This window comes from Mesoplodon densirostris, chromosome 11, assembly GCF_025265405.1.
Source record: "Mesoplodon densirostris isolate mMesDen1 chromosome 11, mMesDen1 primary haplotype, whole genome shotgun sequence".
Lineage (NCBI taxonomy): Eukaryota > Metazoa > Chordata > Mammalia > Artiodactyla > Ziphiidae > Mesoplodon > Mesoplodon densirostris.
Genome location: NC_082671.1, coordinates 68,487,443 through 68,513,668, shown reverse-complemented (window position 1 = coordinate 68,513,668; position 26,226 = coordinate 68,487,443). Strand labels below are relative to the sequence as shown.

At 43.3% G+C, this 26,226-nt stretch overlaps 1 protein-coding gene across 4 annotated transcripts in view; it reads right to left on the bottom strand.

Annotated features, from left to right (window-relative positions):
• The window catches only part of MRTFA (myocardin related transcription factor A), a 108,237-nt gene that overhangs the window by 18,780 nt on the left and 63,231 nt on the right, over positions 1-26,226 (bottom strand). For all 4 annotated transcript variants that reach the window (XM_060113869.1, XM_060113870.1, XM_060113871.1 and 1 more), the window contains exon 2: positions 21,729-21,794. In XM_060113869.1, the coding sequence (XP_059969852.1) occupies positions 21,729-21,794 (66 nt within the window). The remainder of the gene's footprint in view (positions 1-21,728; positions 21,795-26,226) is intronic.

The window sequence follows — 26,226 nt, the reverse complement described above, 5'->3', positions numbered from 1 at the left end:
ACCAGAAGGCTCACTGTATCCCCCGTCAGGGACCCGGCTCTTTTCTGGGGCTACCACCACATGGCCACAGCTCGCAACTCAGCAAAGCACACCGAGGGTGGGGAGACCAAAGCAGGACTCTCTACAAACGCAGCGCCGTGAAGAGAGTCTGTGTCAAAAACTCAGCAGATAACGAGTTGGGACACCCTGAGGATGAGAGGGGAAAAGGCCTGACTCACTTCAAGTAGGGAACAACAGCAGTAAAAGAGAAATTCGTAAGACCGTGGTCAGTTTCACTTCTGCTGCCCTAGAATTTCAGAGCAGCTGTGAAACTGTGTGTGCAGATAACTTTTGCTGGGCTGCTGGCTGTGGTAGGAGTGCAGGGGTAAGGAGACGCTAAAAGTAGCCAGAGCACAGATATGACCCTATCCTGCCTGGGCCTTTGCGCTTCCTCCTCCCATCCCACCCCCAGGGGCTGGGCCTCAGCAGCAGCAGTCCCCGAAGAAAGCTCCAAATGTCACTGCAGTACTTCTTTTTTTCTTTAAGTTTTTTTTTCCCTAATATTAAAGTAAAAAAGAAACTCATTTTAAAAGATCAGTTAGAAGTACCCTATCTTCTAACGGCAGGGGGAGCGCTAGATTTAACAAATATTCTCTAAGGAAAACCAGCACAGTCTCCCTCCCCAAGCTACCAGAGCATTCCAAAGCAGACCCAGGCCATCCCAGCTCTAATCTGAAGGTCTTGGCATCTCAGTGGGTAAGCAGACAGCCCCTGCACCTGCTTCTACTGAGTAAAGCTGGTTCAACTCCAAAATCAGCCTCCAAAAGTCCTGATATGCAGGGTGTGATGGACCAGCAGGGAATGAACACACAACCTTGCTCTAGGAGCGCTTATCACACAGATGAGACGAGAAGCACTAAGAATCAAAGCAAAACTCAGTGTCCGCCCTGCCCGCCCCCAGCTGCCTTTCTGCCTTAGTTTTCTCCACAGCTCATCACCGCCTGACACCCTGGATGGTCATCCTGCATCTCTCTCTATTCATTGCCAGCCTCCTACCACTACAATAAGCTCCTCTGCGCACGGCAGGGGGTTTGTCTACTTCTTTCTGACATTACCCCCGCCACGGAGAGCACATAAGTCATTCAATGAATTAATGAATATTCTGTAAGGAACGGATACAAAGTGTACACTGGTGACAGGAAAACTAGAGGATTCTGTGAGCACTAAACTTTCATTTGTACATCCAGAATTAGGCTCTCATCTCGGTTCAAAACTTCACAGAAGTCCCAGATATAAAAGCAAGACATGTGCATGCCTGTCCTGGGTTCTAGCAGTTACTGCTGGTGTGACATGGGGAGTGACTGCTTTCCAGGTCTCATTTTCTTCTTCTGTAGAGTTGAGTCCGCCCACCTCCCAGAAGTCCTGTGACAACCGAAGGAGAGTGGAAGGGCTCTGCAGCCAGTGGCGCCCTCACCAACACATTTAGGGTGCTGCTGTCATCACGTGCAGTGATTTGGTTGAATTAGGGGTTAGATTCCCACACGGGCCAGCTAGTTCCTACACCACGGTCACAGATAATCTGGCTCAACACCAGTCAGCGTGCAACGACCTACACTGGCTATCCTAAGGGGTAAGGCACAGATCCAGCTTCTGGAAAAACAACTCACAAAGCGCAGAATTTCTTGATGGAAGGGGAATGCAACATTTTCATGTACAACGAGGATGTGGCACCATGAGTGGGGATAAGTGACAGGTGAACTGGCTGTACTGTACGTGACTTCCTGCTTCCATCGAGTTAAGGAAATTTTTGCATAACAGCGAGGATGCCTACCTTCTGTGGTGGGCATGGTTCTAAATACTTTAAAATGTTACCTAATTGAATACTCCTAATGACTCCATGTGATGTGTAATATTCCACTGTACAGATGAGGACAGGCTCAGAAAGGGCAGGAAAGGCAGCAAGTGGCAGAACAGGATCATAACATAATTCTCTCTCACCCTCAAGTCAGAGTTCTTTCCCTCCTCTGGGTTGGTTCCTTAACTTCTTCAAAAAGTGGAGAAGAATGACCCCATTGGATGGGAGGCAAGGAGGCCTCAATGACCTGCAATGCTTAGATGTAGGGCTGAGGGCAGGCCACGTGGAAAGGCCAGCTCGACCACAGTACTGAGCACAAACAGGTGTAAGGAAGGCTCAGAAGAGGGGTGCAAAGTGACTGCAGGTACACAAAGCCACGGTTTCAAACCTGGGGCTCACCATGGAGCTTAAGGTGCAGCCTTCAGCACTGATACTAGGAGACGAGCCTGGAGGTGGATGAGAAGACCAGAGCAGTTCACCAGCTGCTCAGAGCTTGGGCAAAAGAACCAGAAATGAAGACCAAGAAAAGAATTCAAAACAATAATTACTGATCCCAAAAGACGGTGTCATTTTATAACAACAACATTATAATCTCACTGAATCCTCTTAACAACCATGAGGTAGGCACCACTATTCCAATTCTACATGTGAGGACACTAACACTGCAGTAACCTGTGAGGTCACTCACCGAGTGGTGGACCCCAACCCAGGCCCAGCTCTGTCTCTCCTTCTCCCTTTGTGACAAGTGTGTAGGCTTCTATCAGCCCCTGAAGAGCCCACTCACTCTGTGCTGCTCTCTCCCCACGTCTAATTCTGCTCTGTGACAGCAAGTTCAGCGGTTTCAAGAGCCACTTCCAACATGTGAAAGGAAGAGGGAGTAATGACCAGTCGTTTACGGGCTTCAGTCAGGACTCCTGGAAGGCGCTTCCCAGGCCCATCTGGGGAAGCCTGGAGCTGGGGCAGCCAGTGCTCTCGGTAGGTCGGGGTTTGGGGTGGAAAGGGCACTCCTATATGTGTCTGGCCAGCTCTGTTAAAAGCTGCAGCCGTGGAGGGTAACCTAGTGAAGAGATTAGGGGTGATAAAGGTAAGCCCTGGGCTTTCTTGATGTAGAAGCAGGTGGCAATGTATAGTCAAAATCACAAGCTTCCATGCTAAGGGAATGAGACACAAGGAAGTACAGCAACGCAGAAAATAATTTGAAAGTTTAGGCCTCTACTAGCTGTGGAAAACCCCCAAAGGCTCGAAGCTAACCCATAAACATGTGTCTGAGTAGGAGGGCGGCATTCACCTTAGACGCTCACGCCCTCTCTCGCTGCCTTAATGCTTTGCCAGAGGAGCCAGGGCACTGCTCACTCGGAAATTTTATTTTCCCGGAAACTCCTAGAAGGCCGTCTCTGAAAGAGAAGCCTCGCCAAACCAATGCAAACCCCAGAACTGTGCATGTTGTTTATGAGAATATACATTCTTGGTGTCAGAGGGCACAAAACTTGATCCTTTACTCCCACCCTCTGGGAGCTGGTTTCCTGGAACACTTGCACGGCTTTGTGCGAACACAGGGGTGTGTGCAAACACGCTGAAAGGAAAAATAACCAAGCCCCCCCACCGCCCACGGAAATCAAATGAACACAAGTGGCTAAGAGGTGTGGTGCTCTTAGTCACAGTTTCGGTGCTAGATGTGGGCCCCGCCCCTGGCTGGCTCTAACCCCCGATTTAATACTCTGTTCCCTCTCTCCAGCGCCCATCTTCTTTCTCCCCTTACACATTTGCTACCTTAATTAAGTGAGGTCATTTGTGAACTAAAAAGAGAAAAGCTGTTTCAATTTCCTTTTTCAAAACGCACTGCCATCCACTTTCAGGGGGAGTTCGGTGCTGTGCTGGGTGTGATCTGATCAGACGGAGTGTTGTGATCTGATCTAGCACCAAAGCGCAAACATAAGGAGCCTTAAAAACCAACCTAGTGGGACTTCCCTGGTGGAGCAGTGATTAAGAACCCGCCTGCCAACGCAGGGGACACGGGTTCGAACCCTGGTCCGGGAAGATCCCACATGCAGTGGAGCAACTAAGCCTGTGCGCCACAACTACTGAGCCTGCGTTTTAGAGCCCATGCTCCACAACAAGAGAAGCCTGTGCACCACAATGAAGAGCAGCCCCCACTCGCCACAACTAGAGAAAGCCTGCGTGCAGCAACAAAGACCCAAGGCAGCCAATAAATAAATAAATAAATAAATAAATAAAAGAGAATAACTTAAAAAAAAAAAAAACAACCAACCTAGCACATGAATGTAGTGCTTTCCCATCACCAGCCCCAAATTTAGTTCAACATGTAGGCAAGTGAAAGCCTCCTAGGAGCCACAAAGCAGTTCTGGAAATGCATCTCAGCAAGAAGGATAGCAACAAACCACAGATATTCATTTTCTCATCATTATCATTAAGGAATATTTATTTTAGGTGCCTGGGTCTGAATGTCACTTCATTAGGTGCTGACATAGTAAAAATGATCGTTCCCATACTAGGCTAGAATTAAGCTCACCGACAATTCTGTATTCAGAGGAACTCAAAGGCTATAAACACAGGACAGCTAACAGAGACCAACAGACGGCCATGGGCTAAGGAGCCCTTCTTCCAGGCAAGCCTGCTGGGTTTCTCTGTTCACTGTAGAAGCAGCAGGCATACGCACAGTGCATCAGTGGGGGTTGTGTCTGTGTGTGGTAACAAACATACTTAACAACTCAGGTGGGAAATCAGAACTACATCCATTCATCCATCTATCTAATAAATAATTCTTAAGTAAATTCTGTGCTAGTGACTGAGGACAAGGATGTACAGGATGGAGTCCCAGCCCTCAAAGGCAGCTCAGGGTTTGGTCAGGGAAAAAGACAAATAATTACAATACAAGACGGAAGCACAGTTGTAGAGGTAATTTAAAGTGCTATGTAAGACAGAAGAGGCAAAATTCTGCCTGAGGAAAGAGTGTGTGAACTGTCTGGGTAGATTTTACAGAGAAAACCCAAATGAATGGAACAGAAACACCACAGGCAGACAAGGAAGGTCATCTAAGAGCGTGACAAGCTCAAGGGACTACAAGTGGTCTGATGTGGTGGGACCTGGGTGCTCACGTGGGGATCATGAGACTTGGGGGGGGGCGGGGGGCAGGGCCTGCATCTGGGGAGCCGGGGAAGACATATTTTTCTCTGTTCTTCCCTCTAAGTACAAATAAACACTCTGGACCTTACATAAATAGGTTCTGAAAGGTGGAGGGAAGGTGGCAGACTGGCTAGGGACCTTGGAACCCAAAGAATGACACAGTGGCGAGTCCCCCGAGTTTCCTTTTTGCCTCTTACATCCCAGACTTGGAGCTGAAGAAGCTGGCAACCTGGAAATGCCAATGGAAGCGGACAAAAAAGCCCCAACAAAACCTACTCTTGCTAGCCACAGGACCAGGAAAAGGGCAGCCTAGCAAGAGAAAAAACTTAAGACAGTAATCATTCTACTCCAGCCAGAGAGCACGGTGAAAGTCCCACCCCCAACAGGAAAGGCCAACTGGGAGTCTAGACTTTCACCCTGACAAGGCTGTAATGAAGCACCCCAACACCCCTGCCAGGTGGTGTCAAAGAAGGTCAAGTAGGAGGCTGCCCCCAACCCAAGGAATAAGTGGAGACCAAGTGGGGAGCCTGGACTTACACCCCCTCTAGCAGTAAGGAGATTCCCCACCTCCCCCCGCTGAGGTGGTGTCACGGGGAGGACTGGTGAGGTGTCAGGACCTTTCACCATTACAAGGTCACCTCCACCCACAAAAAAATTTAACATCGTGTCATCCAAGCCCTGGAAGGAAAGGAAAAAGATGGGTTGGAAAAGTACTTAAAACTTCCCAAATTTGGAAAGAGACGTAAGTCTTCAGAGACTGAAGAAGCTGAGCAAACCCCAAACAAGTTAAACCCAAAGCACTTCACCCCAGGATACATCAGAATTAAACTTTTGAAAACTAAAAACACAGAAAAAAACTTGAAAGCAGCCAGAGGAAAAACAATGTGAATGACAGCAGATTTCTCATCAGAAACCATGGAGGCCAGAGTGGTCTATAACGACCACGTTAACCAGGTGAGCGATGCGATCCGAACTACACGGAGGGGTGGGGAGTTATTTCTAACCTGATGTTTTATGTTAAAAAATGGAATGAAGACGTGGCACATATACACAATGGAATATTACTCCGCCACAGAAAGAAATGAAACTGAGCTATTTGTAGTAAGGTGGATGGACCTAGAGACCGTCATACAGAGTGAAGTAAGTCAGAAAGAGAAAAACAAATACCGTATGCTAACACACATATATGGAATCTAAAACAACAACAAAAAAGGTCATGAAGAACCTAGGGGCAGGACAGGAATAAAGACACAGACCTACTAGAGAATGGACTTGAGGACATGGGGAGGGGGAAAGGTAAGCTGGGACGAAGTGAGAAAGTGACATGGACATATATACACTACCAAATGTAAAATAGATAGCTAGTGGGAAGCAGCCGCATAGCACAGGGAGATCAGCTCCGTGCTTTGTGACCACCTAGAGGGATGGGATAGGCAGGGTGGGAGGGAGATGCAAGAGGGAGGAGATGTGGATATATGTATATGTATATGTATATGTATAGCTGATTCACTTTGTTATAAAGCAGAAACTAACACACCACTGTAAAGCAATTATACTCCAATAAAGATGTTAAAAAAAATTAAATGAGCAGAAACATACCTGGTAATTGGTATGTATTCATTTCACCACCCATGTCTGCACTCACATGCTCCCCCCTCTTCCCTGCACCCCCTTTTAATTTTGAATTTTTTTTTTTGAAACCTACAAAAACACTGAAAGAGCAAGTAATAAATGACCCTATAACTCTGACCTAGATTCACCAGTTATCTTTTAGCCATATTTGTTTTCTCTCTCTCCTGTGCGCACACGCACATACACACAATTTTGTTTGTTTATTTAATCACTTGGAAGTGAGTCGCAGACACAGTTGTCCCTTGGTACCTGCAGGTGATTGGCTCCTGGATGCCCCACGGACACCAAAATCCATGTACCAAAATCTTGTATAAGGATGCTCAAGTTCCTTATACAAAATGGCGTAGCATTTGCATATAACCTATGCACATTCTCCCATATACTTTAAATCGTCTCTAGATTATTTATAATCCCTAATACAATGTGATTGCTATGTAAATAATTTCCAGTGCGTGGCAAATGCAAGTTTTGCTTTTGGGAACTTTCTGGAAATTTTTTTTCCAAATATTTTCAATCTGCGGTTGGTTGAACCCACATATTTAGAACCTGTGGATACGAAACCTGCAGATACAGAGGGATGACTATCAATCACAACATTTCATCCCTAAATTCTTCAATATGCATTTCTTAAGAAGAAAGACATTCTCTTATCTAACTAAAATATCTTTATCACACCTCAGAAAATTAACATTAATCCAATCATATAATCGAATTTGCAGTCCATGTTTGAATTTCCTCAATCGCCGTCAAATGTCTTTTATAGCAGTTTGGATTTTCCCCCTTAATCCAAGATGTAATCAAGAATCAGCACTACATTTCATAGTTGTCTCCTCGGTCACATTTTGAAACAGTACTCTTGCCTTTTGCACTTTTCCTGACACTGACTTAAGTATACCAGCTTGTCTTGTGGAAAGAATGTCCTATATTCTGAACTTGGCTGTTTCCTCGTGATTAGATTTAGGTTAAACATTTTGGGCAGAAAGACTACATAGCTGATGTGTACTTCTTAACATCAGGAGGCACACACAGTACCATGCTGCCCAACCACTGACAGTGCTGAAAGCATGAAAGATGACACCAGATCTCTCCATCCTAAAGGCAGCATTTCCCCCTTTGTAATTAATACATAATCTGTGGGGTAACATTTTGAGGCCTTGTAAAAATGCTGTTCCCTAAGCACTACTTACCTAATGGTTTTAGCATTTATTGATGATACCTGCCTGAAATCAAGTATTACATTGGGAATTGCAAAACAGTAAGAACTGCATTTTTACAAGCTCACTCTAGTAGAGACCAAGAGGCCACTCAGAAGAATAAAGTGGAGGGAGCAAGTAAATGGTCATGCCATTAACACTCCCAGAGAGGGGACACAGAAGGAGTAGGCCCGGGACAGGGTGGGACAGATGGTGTTTAGTTTGGGACATGCTGAATATGAGCTAATTGTGTGACATCCTATCAAGAGATGTGCAAGTGGTATGTGTGTGTACTTGCATGTGTGTGTATATATGTACATATGCTTATATGTGTATGTGTGTGCATACGGCATCATCTAGGGATAATGTGATATATGTTATGTTGAGACAGAAGAAAATACTTCCCAGGATGAATCTTAAGAGACTCTCAGAATTTAAGCATAGGTGACGGACAGAGCCCAGCAAAAGAACCTGAGAAGGCTCACGGGGGTGGGAGAAGGCTATAAAGATATAGAGACTCGGTTTCAAGAAAAAGGGTGTAGGTAGAAAGAGAGAGATGTTAATAGTGGGCAGGTCAGACAAAATATGGCTTGCAAAGTTTCCAGAGGATTACTCATACTTAGGACACAGCCAGAGGTCTCGGAGCTATGCCAGTGAGTTGGTGGAGAGGGGGACTAGTCACAAGAGGCAGAGGAGTAAGAGTGAGGGTGGGGTCCAGAGGTGTGTGTCCCCTAAGGGGTTAAGACTGCTAACTGTTGATTACTCACCGCCAACAAGTATTAATTGAGAGCCCACATGTCTGTTGGTGCTGGGATATCCTTATTCTTCCCTAGTGAAGAATGATGCATCAGACAAATAAACACCTAACACAGTAGGAGGTGGTACATGCTCTGAAGAAATATAAAGCAGGGTACGGGCGATAGAGGGTGATAGGGCAGGATTTTATACGCAGTGGTCAGGGAAAGACTCTCTAATGTGATGTTTGAGCCAAGACCTGGAGGAAAGGAATGAGCCCTGCAGGCAAGGAGAAGAGCAAGTACAAAGGCCCTGGGTGGGAACCTGCCTGAGAGACAGAGGGACCTCAAGCAGGCCAGGCTGGCAGAGCAGAGTGAGCAAAGAGAAGAGGGGGAGGAGACACTGTAAGAGGGGGAGCCGCAGAGGGCCCTGCAGGACTTTGGACTTTACCCTGTTCTTAAGTGGAAATAGAGGGAATGAAACAGGGAGAAGAAATAAAGCAGGATTGTGCCTGTCAACCATGCTGTTGACAAAAGGCTCCTGAGGGTAACGTAAATAAAAAGATCTGCTGCAAATTGTTTCCTTGTTTTTCCCCTGCTGTTCGCACAGCATGCTGGGAATTACCTCACTTGAGCTTCTTAGTACCTGCCATTTCCTACCCTTTATAAAGGAGAACTGACTTGCCTGGGATCACATCCTAATTAACGGCAGAACAAAGACCAGACTCTGGTTCTTCTGATTCTAAAATTCAGATCTTTTAATTTATGTATATTTCAGCGTAAGCCAGGTAGGAGGAGGGGTGGGAGTGGGTCAGAGAAAAGATACTTCTCTGATCAAGCATCTTCAAAAAAAAAAATTGATAGTTACAAAAAAATAACAAACAGTGATTTTAATCTGATCTTTTACATTTTGCTTTCTTCTCCTCGCTACTCCTCTGGAAAGAAATGCTGCCTTGTCGTTTGCTCTAATATTGGCAACGGGACAGAAGGGAGGACTTCAGATATAACCTCAGAAAATGTCAAGGGGCACACATTTCCCCATCCCTTTTCCCATCAACCCTCTCTCAAAGGGGTCAACATAGCAGAAAAGGGAGTCACCGTATAATCAAACTCCTTCCAAAGTTAACTGAGTCTTTTCCCACATCCCATGGCCCTAGCACAGAAGTCTGTCACACAGCTCCAGACAGTTCATTAGCTCTGCCAAACTGACCACAGACATGGTGCAAGGCCATATGAGAGGCAGGCAAGGCAGGCTTTTCCCAGCATTGGAGGCAAGGGGTCATAAGCTGTCTGTACTCAATCATTTTATACGCAGCAGCCTCAACTGTCTTAGAAATTCATCATCAACTCTTGAATCACGTGGACAGGCCTATCCTGTACTTCAGAACTCCTGGCGAGAAGACAGTAACAATATTCTACGCCATCACTAAAAATGAAAAGGGGAATGATGCCAGCAGCCCCTGGTCCAGTGTTTCTCCGAGTGTGGTTCCAGAACCACACTTACATTAGAAAGTCTCTGGAGGGCAAGAATCTCTATGTAATGCAGAGATTCCAGAGCTTCAAGAATTTCAATCTTTAGTCAGCTCTTCAAGGAGGCTGGTGCCAATAAAATTTGAAAACCATTGTTTCCCTAGTCCAAAAGGCAGGGGAAAGCTGACACTGCAGATGAGAAAGTAAGAATTTTTATTTGCTCATTCTCTACCACCAGGGGCTAAGTGACTAAAAAGTACACCTAGTAAGGACTTGATAATTTTTCTGAACAGCTAACTAACTCAAAATTGCCACTCTGATGGCTGTGTAGGTGCCCACAAAATGGTAGAGTTTAATCTCCTGAGCTCCTTGCAGGATCACTGCTTCGAGGTACAAAGTATGTATTTCTGAGAGTCAGAGGATCAGGGCCTTTTGCCATCTTCCTCACACCGTGGCGAGGGCCGCATTCAGCTGGGATGGATTCCACGCCCTGCTGTTTGTATTCGGGCCTGGCAACGCACTCAGTGGAAGGCAGCTACAGAAATGTAGTCCTTGATCTTAGCACAGAGGTTGGCTGTGTCACCGATGTGTAAGGATTTACAACAGCATTAGGGGAATGATTTTTCTTGGGATTCCATATCCAGGCAGAGGAGAGGCCCTTAACCTGGGGCACTATACCAGCTTTAGAATATCTATGAATCCCTGGAAACTGTGTGCTGAATTTTGGGTACTTGCTTGGGCAACTGTCTAGTGAGAGGATGTGTAAGATTTTCCAAGGAGCATCAATGGCACACACACACACACAAAATCAAGAACGTCTGATTTAACTAAGTGTTATTAGGACAGAAGTGAAAAGATGCCCATGGCCTTCAAGCCAGCAGACAAGAGCAGCAACTTGGAAGCAATTTTAACAGAGGGTTTAAAAATGATGGAGCTACTCTCACATACAACCCCTCCCCACTAACTTTCACCTTTCCCCACCAACTGTAGTTCCTGATCTAACACTGTTTCAATTTTAATATTTACAGAGTTGAAATTTTGAAAGTACATCAAGCTATCATCATGAAATTCCTGTCAGTAAGAATCATTAGACCGTGACCTTCAGGAATTAGCATGGGGTTCAGAGCCAGAAGACCTGGAGTGGATCTACCTCTGTCTTTTAGTGGTGCTGTGACCTTGGGCAAGTCACATGACCCCTCTGAGCCTCAGTATTCTCATCGGCAAGATGGCAATTATACAATTTGCCGTGATGGCTCCTAGCATCAAAGTGAAGTGCTCTGCCATCTGCTAGAAGCTCTGGTTAATAAGCTTTTGGCACTGGTATTGTTTTAACTTTTTTTTCTGTGCCATCCTCCTTCTGAAGAGAACAGCGTGGGTGTGGAGTTAAATGCTGAGAGCTAACTGGGGTTGACTTCCATTTTTTGTCTTTCTGTTTTTATCTGTCACACCAAAATGCCTGCAAAAATAACCTGCAATTGTTGACCATTAACCAAAGAGTTGTGTCAACAGTCCAGGGACTGGCCATGACAACGAAAACCAGAACTAAGTTCATGTGAATCAAAGAAAGAGCTTGGGTGATGGGGTATGGGGAAGGGATCATGCACTCTGGGACAAGCACGGGTCCAAACTGACAGGCAGAAAACGAGCTTCATCCATATCCTGTTTTGGCACTTGGGCTGTCACCCCCACCCAAACCATCAGGGAAGCCAACTACCAGGAATGAATGTTAAAAATGGAGACTCAAGGATGCTAATCTTTTCCTTTGCAGAAGTGCAAGCTGCTCCAGAATCTTCAACCTTGACCCACTGATGGTGAAAGAGACTCAAGACTGGGAGAAAAAAGTCATAGCACAATCTTGCGTGGCATGAATATCAACAGGTACCATGAATTCCAAAAGGCTAAAATATCAGGGGTCAAATATTTTGAATTTGGCCTTTCAAGTTTCTCTTTGACATGTATGCCAGCCATGTTTGTATCTGCCTTTCACACCATAGCCCAGCCTAATACTCCAGATCAGTCAATTATCATTCCAATATACACTCCTTGCTGAAGCATACACATATACACCTTTTTGGAGCCCCATAATCAATACACCTAAGTCATCTGTTTAGATACAAGCTCCAAATCACCTTTGCCCTTCTGCAAATAACATCCCACTAGGTTGAAGGATTTTAGATCACTGCCATCATCAGATATCTATCAGGGCTCCCCTTGAATACATAATTCTCTAGGATTTTTATCGTTTAAGTAAAATTAGTGCGTAGTTTCAACAAGTGACTTTATTAACTCCTTTACTTCACTTATTATCTTGCAAAGATGTTATTGGATATCTCAGATGTGTTGAGAACTAATTATTAAATGAAAGTGAATACCTATTACACTTTTTAGATATTAAATTGTATCAAGAACCTGTATCAAGAAGATTACTTTTGATGGTCTGTTCAAGAGAGCTCCCTGTTGGATTCTTCTTTGGATTCAGCAATGAATACGCTCAGAACATACAACTCATTCTAGGGTCTATTTTAGGATTAGTTAGCAACTGGACAAGGAAGAGGTTCTATGCTAGTCACTGACCACTGACATAGGAATACACACTTCTGATGACCTACATCAGCAGGAAGAGAGATGAGGATGCTGACATATATCAGAAAGGCAACATAAAATGCCAAGGAGTAACGTGCCCAGCTGGTCTTCTCCTGAGATGAAAGAGAAGATTCCTGAGGCCATATGCCTAACCAATTTTCTTTCAGCTTCAAATCTAGGGATCAGGTTAGCTCTAATCCTGGAACACATGTTTTACCGTGGTGTTTTTTTTTTAAAGATTTATTTTTATTTATTTATTTTGGTTGCGCCGGATCTTAGTTATGGCACACGGGATCTTTTAGTTGTGGCATGCGGACTTCTTAGTTGCGGCATGCGAACTCTTGGTTGCGGCATGCATTCAGGATCTAGTTCCTCGACCAGGGATTGAACCCGAGCCTCCTGCACTGGGAGAATGGAGTCTTACCCACTGGACCACCAGGGAAGTCCCTACCATGGTGTTTATCAAATGCCATTTAAACTTGGGATTCAACTACAGTTAAATGGTAAGATTCCTGTGCTGAGGATACACCATCTCAGATAGGTGGAGTTCTCTTTCTCTGCTTCTTTAAAAAAAAAAAAAGTTATGCTGTACATCTGGAACTAATATAATGTATGTCAATTACATCTCAATTAAAAAGAAAAGGGAAAAAAAAAACTAGCTCTTTCATCCAAAGATATCTATGGGGCTTCCCTGGTGGCGCAGTGGTTGAGAGTCCGCCTGCCGATGCAGGGGACACGGGTTCGTGCCCCGGTCCGGGAAGATCCCACATGCCGTGGAGCGGCTGGGCCCACGAGCCATGGCTGCTGAGCCTGCGCGTCCAGAGCCTGTACTTCGCAACGGGAGAGGCCACAACAGTGAGAGGCCCGTGTACCACAAAAACAAACAAACAAACAAACAAAGATATCTATTTATCTGAAAAAGCCAAGTGGACCACACTAACAGCTGTGAGAGTGAGCATCTGAGAGAAGCACGAGCCCAAGGGCCCTGGGTGGACTGGAGAGGTGGGAAAACTTCAGGCTTTGGGGAGGGCTTTTCTTTTTTTTCTCTTTTATAAATTTATTTATTTATTTGTTTTATTTTTGGCTGTGTTGGGTCTTTGTTGCTGCCCACAGGCTTTCTCTAGTTGTGGCGAGCAGGCGCTACTTATTGCAGTGTGCAGGCTTCTCGTTGTGGTGGCTTCTTTTGTTGCGGAGCACGGGCTCTAGGCGTGGGCTTCAGTAGTTGTGGCTCATGGGCTCTAGAGCACAGGCTCAGTAGTTGGGTGCACGGTCTTAGTTGCTCCGCGGCATGTGGGATCTTCCCAAACCAGGGCTCAAACCCGTGTCCCCTGCACTGGCAGGCGGATTCTTACCCACTGCACCACCAGGGAAGTCCCGAGGGAGGCCTCTTCTGAGCTGCTGCCAGAAAGGGAAGCTGGTCAGATCCTGTCCAAACTTCTTTGCTCACAGGAACAGCTGTTCAGAGACTACCACACAGAGCTTCTAGCAACTCCCAAGTGGACTGGAGCACATGGGAAACGGCCAAGGCCCAGGTGAGGATCTGCTCTCACCCTAGCCCCACCCAAACTCATAATCTACACAGAATCCTTTGAGACAGAATGTCTCGGACCGTGGATGGACCTAGAGATTCTCATACAGAGTGAAGTAAGTCAGAAAGAGAAAAACAAATATCGTATATTAACGCATATATGTGGAATCTAGAAAAATGGTACAGATGAACCGGTTTGCAAGGCAGAAATAGAGACACAAATGTAAAGAACAAATGTATGGACACCAAAGGGGGAAAGCGGGGCCGGGGGGGGGCGGATGGGGGATGGGGGATGAATTGGGAGATTGGGATTCACATATATACATTAATATGTATAAAATAGATAACTAGTAAGAACCTGCTGTATAAAAAAATAAATTTAAAAAAAGAATGTCTCAGACATTGTAACACTTCACTTAAAAGCAAAACAAATGACATTTCCTTGAAGCCTACAATTTTGTCATCTTCCATCTTTGTAAGCTTTATAAAAGGGGGGATGGGTGGCAATTCAGCCTCAAACTAGACCCTCTTCTGCTCTGGAATCACCAGTGTCCCTGCTGGTGAACATTTCTGTCTCTTGGCAAGCTGCCCCAAAATTAAAAAAAAAATTATTCCCAACCCAGCCACTCACTTGTTTTGTTTTAAGAGAGGTTAAAAACAAAAATACATTACCATGGAGAGGGCAAGCTAATAAAATAGTAGTCCCGTTAATATACAACCAAAAGGGGAACAATTTTAACAGAGTACCATGTTGACTAGTGGTTCTTTGAGTCAGTAATTTTCAGCAATTGTTTTTTAATCTAAGGGTAGGGAGGAAAGTGAAATTAAGAAGGATTTTATTTACTGAAAGATAGTTCCTGATCTAAAAAAAAAAAAAAGGTTATGAAGAACCTAGGGGCAGGACAGGAATAATGACACAGATGTAGAGAATGGACTTGAGGACACGGGGAGGGGGAAGGGTAAGCTGGGACGAAGTGAGAGAGTGGCATGGACTAATATATACTACCAAATGTAAAACCGATAGCTAGTGGGAAGCAGCTGCATAGCACAGGGAGATCAGCTCGGTGCTTTGTGACCACCTAGAGGGGTGGGATAGGGAGGGTGGGAGGGAGATGCAAGAGGGAGGAGATATGGGGATATATGTATATGTATAGCTGGTTCACTTTGTTATACAGCAGAAACTAGTACACCATTGTAAAGCAATTATACTCCAATAAAGATGCTTAAAAAAAAAAAAAAAGATAGTTTCTGTTCCCAAACACTGGTTTTCACAGAACTTAATGATATATATATGTATTAAAAGCTGCTTTCATATTCACAAGATGGTAGATCCAAGCTAATGTTCTCACTCTTAACTGCAAATAATACTGCCTGTATTTCAAAAGCATGAACAATACACCATCTCATTTATCGCCAAATTAACTGTGGGGTAGATAAGAATTTTATTTTTAAAAAATTTATTTTATTGAAGCACAGTTGGTTTACAATGTTGTGTTATTTTCTGGTGTACAGCAAAGTGATTCAGTTATACATACATATAACAGTTTGCACCTGCTAACTCCCAATCCATCCCTCCCCCACCTCCCTCCCCCTTGGCAACCACAGTCTGTTCTGTCTGTGAGTCTTCTTCTGTTTCACAGATAAGTTCATTTGTGTCATATTTTAGATTCTACATATAAGCGATATCATATGGTATTTGTCTTTCTCTTTCTGACTTACTTCACTTAGTATGATAATCTCTAAGTCCATCCATGTTGCTGCAAATGGCATTATTTCATTCTTTTTTTATGGCTGAGTAGTATTCCACTGTCTGTATGTATATGTATGTATATGTGTGTGTGTATATATACACACACACACACATACACACACCCACCCCACATCCATATAGGTTGTTTCCATGTTAGATAAGAATTTTATAAAAGTAGAATTTGAGTTCAGAAAAGTTAAGTGAGTTACCTAAAATCACCTTGTTCCTAAGTGGCAGAATAAAGCCTAAAACCCTATTGTCTAATATAACAGCCACCACCCACATATGACTACTTAAATTTAAATTAATTAAAATTAAATTAAATTAAAAATTCAGCTCTTCACTCAAGCCAGCCACATTTAAGCACTCAGTAGCACATGTGGCTAGTGGTTAGTGTTATAGAATATTTCTATCATCACTGAAAGTGCTATTGGACAGGGCTGGTATAAAGGCTAGTTCTTTTGAATTCATGGTAACTTGGGGGAAAAGATGCCATGGCACCTCAGTATTTAATAAAGACGGACTGAGAGTGACAAAGTTAAATCATAGCCTCTTTCTCATTACAAGAAATTCCGAGGTCTGAGGAGGTTGGTTTACCTTCTCAGGGGTTAAGAATACCAAAAGTTACTTTTAAAAGAGCTTCACCAAAATAGATTTTTATCCATATGTACTCAGGAAAGAGAATCTTGAAACTCAGTTTGTACATCTGATCAAGAATAATATAAGAAATAATTCCCTGGGGGCTTCCCTGGTGGCGCAGTGGTTGAGAGTCCGCCTGCCGATGCAGGGGACACGGGTTCGTGCCCCGGTCCGGGAAGATCCCACATGCCGTGGAGCGGCTAGGCCCGTGTGCCATGGCCGCTGAGCCTGCGCGTCCGGAGCCTGTGCTCCGCATCGGGAGAGGCCACAACAGTGAGAGGCCCGCATACCGCAAAAAAAAAAAAAAGAAAAAAAAGAAATAATTCCCAAGTTACAAATAGCAAAAATATTATTATTAAGAATTTTAGCTACAGAGGAAAAGAGATCGCAATAATTAATCCTGACACTTCCAGCCATTAAATAACTTTCTGTCAGAGTTTAGAAGAAATTTCTTGTTGGTGCAGAGACTGCTATAGTCAGATGAACAGGAGATTTTCGGCTAACATGGGGGCCAGTAAAATGACAGCTTAGATTAGCTACCAGTGCTGCAACTGGGCCGCACTGTCTCTGTGTAGCACTTGGCTAATGCCGACGGCTGAAGCATGACAAAGGGATCAAACTGTAGAATTGAAGGACTGGGGAATCAAGATGTGGTGAAGTTTATTAAAAATAGAGCTGCGGGAACTCCATTACACGAGGCCATTTTTTTCCAGTTTCAGGGTGAGAACACAGGGCCTACTAGCAGATATATAAATCAGTCAAAACTAGCTGGCCAACTGGCTCACTTTCTCACCCAGCAACATGTCTGAGGGCCTCTCAGGGGCCAGGCAGGTTGAGAGGCCTCTGGATTGACAGTGGCTGCCCTCTCTGAGTTGTGTTGCCCTCACACCCTTCGGATTTTCCCAACCACTGAGAAGTAAGTGTCACCAATGGCAGAGGCTGAGTGCACAGAAACACCATTTAAAATGAAAAAAACAAGCTCACTCAAGAAACGGAGGAAGATCCTTAATCTACTGGACAAACATAATGATTTCCTCATGCCAAGGTACCAAGGTTTTCCTACATGCACATGGGGCAATAATGGACTGGTAAGGGGTAACTGGAGCATTAGAAATATGCTACTCTCTGCTTTTTCTCAAGGATTCACAATGGAATAACAAAAGGTTGAGAGGGAACAGACAAATGAGATTCTTCTCTCATATCTAGAAAGATTATAGGAGACTTTTTTCTCATTTGTTTGGGTCAGGAGAACTTCCAGGTTTTCCTTTAAAAGGTTATTCCTCTGCAGCAGCTCTCATTGCCAGAATGTTTTTCTTAATTTTCACCTTAACCTTATGGCTTGTACACTTTAAATGTCAAAGAGAAAGGCTGTGGGGAAAGCTCTGTTTGAGAACAAAGTGTACCACACATGACCCACCTCTTCTATGAATCTTCATCCTAGATACAGCAGCATTCCTTAACCTTTGTACGTAAACACCAGCTTCCTATCTGTGCCATCTCTCCTCTCCCTCAAGATATGCAGAGCTTCAGACATCATTAAAGAAAGCTAAGGGCCTGGAATATGTAATCATTTGTTATCTGGCACTCTGCATTTGGTAGGGTTTAAGTAGTGTTAAATTCGAGACAAATGTTTACATGATGAGAAAGAAGGATTCTGGGAAATGATTCTATTTAAAAACACATCAGAAACCAACTTCTATATCCCACAGTTTAGATGCCATGAACAGAGCATATCAAGTAGCAGAAAGAGGTGTATGCGAATTGAGGGATTCTTTAATCCCCTGAATTCTATGGGAAGGCCGTAGCCCAACTTTGAACAATATGCAAAAACATGAATGACCCTGACAGCAAGGCAGTTACTGAAAACATCATGTCCTACAGATATGATGTCAGAACTGGAAGCCAGCCACACATGGGAGCTGCATGTGAGGGTTCTCTGAAACGAGGTGGGTGGGTTCTTCCTAGAGCTACAGAAAGATTGGGATGAGAAGAACTTGATAAAAGATATTATCAGAAATGATGAGGCAGAATATAGCCATGACTACACTGCTCCTTTCCTCTGGTTTGAAGGTCCTAATTACTTCCTAAGTTGTACAACAAACTTAAACATAAAGGCACTTTTCAGAAACTCCTCAGGCCAGCAAGATGGAAATGGAAATGGGCACTTCAAACAGATGTTATCTTTTCAGGTCTCCCAATCTCCAATAATCAACAAACGGCTGATCAATTATGATTTGCCCCCAGCACTACTCATATTTTTTTTAAAGACATGAGTGAAGGGCGAGATGTGGAATTGCTGGGGATGTCAGGGAGGCAGAGAATGTTGGAGACTATAATGGGAGTTAGGGTAGTGGCGAGGGGCTGTGGAGAGGAAGTGGTGTTACTCAGAGGGTGAGGGGCTGGGGAAAAAAGAGCCTCATCTTTGGGAACTCAGGGCCCTATGTGCACATGAGCAGGCACGCTGATGAGCAGGGAACTTCACACCTGAAACTCTTCCCAGGCCTCAACACTCTCTCTCATAATCTAAGAGTTTGCTTCTTACTTTCTTCATTAGAAAAGCTGGAAAACAAACTGTGCCCATAGTTGAAGGTGGCTTGTTGTATGAGGCAAGATGCAATATTCTCATAGAAGCAGGGCATTTCTATTCCTATAAGAAGGGCAATTATTCTCACTTCACAGATACAGAGAACCACCCAAAGCACACAATTAGATATTCAGAATATTTTAGAACCTGGGCTCCTGACAGAACAGGAGTGTTGTTTCAAATTCCATGCCCAGAATTCCAACAAGTTTGCAATAGAGTGGTATCTGTGTCTGTCTTTCATCCTCTCCCTCTCTCTCTTTCACACACACACACACGCACACACACACACGCATGTGCACATGGATGCACGTGCACACACACACACTTTACAACTGGTTGTCTTCATTCATTCGTTCATTCAGTGCCAGGTACTGGGGACAGAAATATAAATAAGGTCCTTTCTCAAGGAGCTCACAGTCTAATTGGAGAGACATATAAGCAGATAACATATAAGCAGATAACTGCAATACTCAAGCATCATTTGTCTTAACAACACAGAATACTGTAAGAAATGCTAAGCAAGGAGACTGTATACAATAAATCTTATTAAACAGTTATCTCCAGTAGCCCCTGGTATCAAGTGAAAGGCAGCAAGAAGAATGCAAGGCACTCATCCTCCCCGTGGCTTGTGGATCCTGAACATACTACAGGATCCTGAGAAGTAGCACTATGCTCTCAGAACTAGTACTGTAATTAGAGTCAGTGCTGAATTGCTCTTTATCTTGTGTATGGGCAAATCTTACTACCCAGATAAACTGTTAAATGTCTTGAGGGCAAGTCCCGTGCCTTACATTTCTTTAATCTCTAGAGCACCTAGGCCTACCCCAGGCAAAAAGTAAGACACTAAACGCATGATGTCTTGGTGAAAGACATGAGTAGATGTGATGCTGGGTAACTTGTTCCTCTACAAGGTCTGTATATAGATTGGCGGATCTGGAGTGTTTTGTAAAGCACAACACCACCCTACCTGATCACATTAACTGATCCACACTTTAAAGATGGGGAGTCCTTCACTGGAAGGCCAGAGAAGAAGATGGCATGTGGGTAAATTGTTTGGTAGTTAATAGCAATTTTTGAAAATATATAAATTTGAGACTTAAGTTTCCTGGCTGACACTTAGGACAGAAATAGACCTCAGACTCCTTATACTTGCTATGAAGTTCTAGCTCTTAGACATGGACCTGGTATTACCACGATGTAAATCAAATCCCATCTTCACTTGCTTAAAAGCCTTCAATGGCTTTCCACTGTAGTTAAAACAGAACCTACCTCCTCCTCGTGGTTGACGAGGCTCTCGTTCTGGCTCCGCACACCCTGCCAATCTTAACTGGCCCCTACTCTCTCCTCACTCACCAGGCCCAGCCACAATGGCTTCCTTGATGTTTGCAAACATGCCAGGCTCTGAACTGCACTAGGCCCTTACACTTGCTTTTCCTTCTTCCTGGGCCTCTTCCTGCTTCTGAATGACTGACTCCATCATATCCTTCAGATCTCAGCTCAAATATTTCCTCCTCAAGAAGGCCTTTCTTGACCAACTTTTCCAAAGTGATTCCATCTCACTCCTATTACTTATTAATATACCAACCAGTTAATTTACCTCATAGCATTTACCATGTTTTGAAATAATTGTGTTTGTCTCCCTGTTTATTATATTATCAGTCTTCTAAGTACAAAACTCCTGAGAGCAGGAGTTGAACTTATCTTCCTGTATCAACAGGCACACACTAGGTACTCAAATATTTTGAATGAATGAGTGAATGAGAATTAGGAAAGTACAGTAGCAGTAGGTTAGCAGGCATTGAGTTAAGGTGAAAAACATCAGTTCTCCCACTATGAAGCTAGAAGTTGTTGTACGATATATAAATTTTTACTTCATTAGGGTGTGTCCAAGTAGCAGTTAACACATAAAGATAAAAGAAATGAGAGGGAGAGCCTAACTCTCTGCTGATGACTTAAAAAGAAATGTCAAAAAAAAGCAAAATTTTGCTGGCTTCAGCTTCCACTCATTTTATAAGGCTATTGGTAGTAAAAGCAAATTTTCTTACTTCTAACAGATTCCAAAGTTGGCTTTATTTCTCCCAAGTGATGCAGTTCTGCACCAAGCCCAGCCCTGCGATACCCACCCCCCATCAATGACTCCATTCAGGCACACTCATCCCCACGTCAGCCTTAGGGTATATCTGAGGCTCTCACTCTAAATAAAACTGGGGTTGACTCAGAATACTAGATGGAAAAGGGCTGTTTCTTCCCAAGCACCCGAACACTAAGGCAAAACACATACGAGAGGTGTTCTTCCTCACAGTACCCCAGCTCAAGATCTGTTCCTCCTATAAAGGGAAGTATAACAGGGTGTAGAAACCCTTTAAAACGTGCAGTTCGGAAGCTAAGGATGATTCAATGGCACCGTTAAACCTAACGCTGTTTGCTTCACTGAACTTGATCAATTGGGCTGTTCTCTTAACTATCACTGATTGAGAGGCCCTGAACTTGGAAAAGTATGACAAAGAAAGGAGTGAAAAATGAACCCCACAGGCCTTGTTTTCTGTTAGATGCTCCCCGTGGCATACTGGGTACACACACCACATCCTAAAAGCAACTCTAGCAAGTGCTGAGAGGGGGAGAGAGAGGGGTACTTACGCGGCATGATCCCTTGGCTCACCAGTTCCTCCCGCGTCCGGCGCTGCTGGAGCTTCAACTGCAGCACTGCATGGCAGCAAAGAGAGAGGGGAGATCAAGGCTCAGTTGGGCATTCCACCACAAAAGACACATTTTCAAATGCAAAGAAAGCCTCGAAACAGAAGGGTGTAGTGTGAAAGAAGTATCCCCTTTAATTGTGACTGTAATTGCAGAAGTGGCCTGATACAGCACGGTTTCCGTATTCTGCTGTGGGCGGCGAGAGGAAGTTGCAAAGGGTCTTGCCGGGTGATAACAATCCACAAAGTACCAAAGTCTTGCCTCTTGCTCAAAACCTTCTACAACACTGTGTCCTCCTCCAAGACGAAAAAAACACAAATTCTTAACTCAAAGAAAACATAATGAGGACCACCGCACAGCAGAAAAAGCCTTCTAGATGTTTTACACCTTCTTTCTGGTAGCAAATGTTTACCACCCTAAGTATAGCGAGTGATAGATCAGGAAGTATTGGTTATTTGTAAAATCTTTTCTTTTGCATCTAAAAATTATATCTATTTTCAGCAAGCAATGGATTTCCGTGGACCAGAAAATATTTTGCCATTAAGATAACTCTTCTCTGCCTCTTCCTCTTCACTTAGAGCCTTTTTCTGTTGACATGAAACAACAAAGCTAGGTGATTCAAAGCACATCCGGACTAAGGGAGGGTGATGGGTGTGTCTACTATTTCTACTCTGGCAACACCACTTGATATAACAATAGGAATTTTTTTTTTAAGTAAAAAGCCAATTATCTCTATCTCAAATGCCAGTGAAACCTAAAGGGTATTACCACTGCACACCATACAGAATGACAAAGGCACAGCCTCCATTCAGAGACTGAGAAAATGTCCAGAAAAGGAGCGTTAAGAGGATCTCACGGGTCAAGGGAAGTTCCCTTATATGATAAGTCTTCAATTATAAGGTCCCTGCAAGTCACATCTGAGGGGGACCTGTATCTATTAGGAACCATATTACCCTAATGTCTGCCTTTTCCATCCACAAAGCAGTTTTTAAGAAGGTCTCCAAAAGCTGCAGAACCGTAACTAGTCTCTCCTGACTATATCTCAAATTCAGCAGGTCCAAAACCTATCTTTTCCCCCCAAAACCTAATCTACTTCCCATCCTTTTTCTCTTTAAAGGTATCACTATCCTCTTCCCCAGTACTAATACTAAAACTTTTGAGCCAACTTCAACTCTGCCACCTCCTTACGCTCCTATTTTATCAAGTTTACTACGTTTCCTAGTGTTGCAGTGACAGCACTGTGTCTCGCCCACTCTCAGTCACCCCAATCAAGACTGTCCAATCACTCTTCCTCCAGTACCATGAACTTTCCCAACTCCTTATTCACTTCTCCTGGAAATGCCCAACTCTTCACCTGACCTTCCCAACCCACTCCTCCCCAGCACTGAGAATTACTCCAGGCCTCCTGGGAGCTACCTTTTATCTGTTATAAAAAGTAGAGTGATATTTTGCCCTGTGTAATACTTACCCTTTGAATAAATCTTCTCTCTCCTACCAGTTTATAAACTCCTGGGGGCGGGGGCAGGGAATATATCTTACTAATCTATGAACCACCCCCCCAAGAGCACTTAATACACAGTAAGCATTTCCCGATTGTTTCTTTTTTTTTTTTTTATTCCTAGAAAATAAACAGAACATGTAAGTCTTTGCGCGTTTTATTTGCTGGGCTCTGTCTTCAGGATTTTTTTTAAATTAATTAATTTATTTATTTTTGGCTGTATTGGGTCTTCGCTTCTGTGCGAGGGCTTTCTCTAGTTGTGGCGACCGGGGGCCACTCTTCAATGCGGTGCGCGGGCCCCTCACTGTCGCGGCCTCTCCTGCTGCGGAGCACAGGCTCCAGACACGCAGGCTCAGCAGTTGTGGCTAACGGGCCCAGCCACTCCGCGGCATGTGGGATCCTCCCAGGCCAGGGCTCGAACCCATATCCCCTGCATTGGCAGGCAGACTCTCAACCACTGCGCCACCAGGGAAGCCCCCCAATTGTTTCTTAAACTGAACTGGATCTCTAAATGATGATACATACAGCCTGAGAAATCTAATCAGGAGGGTATTATTATTATTTGCAAATTAACATTGTTAAAAATAAAGACAGCCTTGCAGAATAAAATATAAAAGCAGCAACGGCCACACTAATAGCTAACATTTATAGAACATGTGCTCTGTGCCAGATACTGTCCTACATTCTTTCATGTTTTAACTCACTTAATCTTCATAACTTCCCTATGGAGAGAATAGGTATTATTATTTTATAGGTAAGGAAAATGAGGCCCAGAGAGATTAAGTAGGTTACCTAAGGTGATCTACTAATAAGAGCTACAACAGGTTTTGAACTCAAGCATTCTGATTTCAGAACCTGGGCCCCTTACTTCTCTGCTTCTCCAGGGTCTTTTGGAAGCCTGTGCTGCTGAGATAAACAGGCATGGAGTATGATCACCTGGGTTCATTCTGTGGTAAGACAAAGGGGATGAGGGAAATGGATGATTCAGGCCAGGGTCAAAGAAGTTTGGGTGATCAGTTTCAGTAAAATAAATTTAATCTAAGAACTTGATTTCAGAATAAATTACAGATCAACAGCAGTAGTAATAATAAAATAAAATTATAATAGGAGTCATTGAGTGTTGCTATGTGTCAGCCTTATGTTAAGTGACTGACATGCTTTTCACTTATTAAAAAAAAAAAAAAAAAGCCCTCTTTTTTACATTGGGACTTGGGAGCTGCTCTGTGGTGCTTGGAACAATGGCTTTCTGTGTAATCGAACTGTTATGTGGAGAGGCTAAGATGCAAAGGAAAGTTCCAAAACATATGGGAGAATGTTTGCTGGAAGATGACTTGGTTAAAACCTGACAATCCTACCAGCATCCTGCAGGTTGATGAATACTAATGAAGCTATGAATGTCATCGATTGATGAACAGCTTCATTTTAAATAAGGGGTTGCTGTCTGCCTATTGAAAGAGGCCAGTTTGCTATGAAGTTCCTAAGGTGTAAACTTTTCTGGCTAGCGCCACGAGATTTACTTGTCTGTTTTATGAAAAACTGGTGATCAGGAAAAGCTCTTCATTTTATGGACGCGGAAAGAAAACAAAACTCAAGACAGATTTTTTTTTTAATTTTGAAATTGCATTTGTAAATAGATTTCTGAGCCAACATCGAATCTAGATTAATGCATCCATAAGATTCAAGCCATTTCTATTTAATCATGTCACTGACCTAGAGTCATAACCTGTTATTGATACTTTCTAGCTCTGAAACTGTTTTTAATGGAAAATTATTTTTCAGTTATCCAGCCTTGTAATTAAATAATTTTGAAGGGGGGGAAGCCCTGTGGGAATAGTACAATTATTATCTCCATTTTACAGATGAGAAAACTAAGGATCAAACCTTTAAACTTTTGCCTTAGGTCAGATGGCTCAAAAGTGCTGGAACTAGGATTCGCACCAGGTCGCTGTGACGCTACAGTGAAGGTACTTAATACTGTGCCACATGTCTCCTTGGAAGAAAGAAAGAGGAGGGCCAGGCAGGATGAAGTAAGAGGGGAAAAAAGGGCATATATTTGTCATCTTTTAGAGTGTTTCTAAGGCCCCGTGTAAGATGAGCTATTAGAAAAGGATTAAATATAACAAATTGATTTGATTTCAGAGAACAGGGAAACCTAATGCAATTCAGTAAGTCTGAACACTTCAAAAAAACAATAACTAATGAAAACTCTTATTATCCAAGAATAATTTTGAAGTATCAATCATCAGCCTTCCTAAAAACCCATATACAGATAGGGCCATAAGGGATCCATTATGCAAACTTACTGACTGAAAAACTTCTTCCTTCATGAAAGCAAAAATTTAACTCTATGATTTGAGCTTTTTCTGGAGTTTTGGTTTTTTTTTTAAACAGCTCTAGGTCAAAGAGGAATGTTCACCTAATAAACCTTTTCCATCTCTAAAACGAAATGAAATGAAAGTTCAGTTATCTGAAAATTCCATCTTGTGCCTCTCAGCAGTTAACTCCAAACTCTATGCTTATCTGAAATCTGACCAAGTTTCCCATTTACATAATAGAATTAACCCTGTATCAGTATACTCTGGGTATTGCTATAACTTGATTGTAGGTATGTATTATTTTATACATTGCATAACCCCTGCTAACCCTAACAATGTTTATAAGGAGGAAAATAAAAGCCCTAAGCAGTAAATTCAGAATTATGGTGTAATGTATCTGTTTGGCTCTGTATATATACAACAATCCTCTTCTAAGACTTTCAGCTACAAAGAAATGCATATTTATATGAATTTCCCCTTTCCTTAGTCTATCTAATTCCTCTTAATTCTAAGCACTCTAAATAAAATGGCTTTATGTTTCCAGGCCTTGAGGATTATTCATTTTAGAACAAATCATTTAATAAGTGACTTTCAGTAAGTACCATATTATGTATTATGTATATTATGT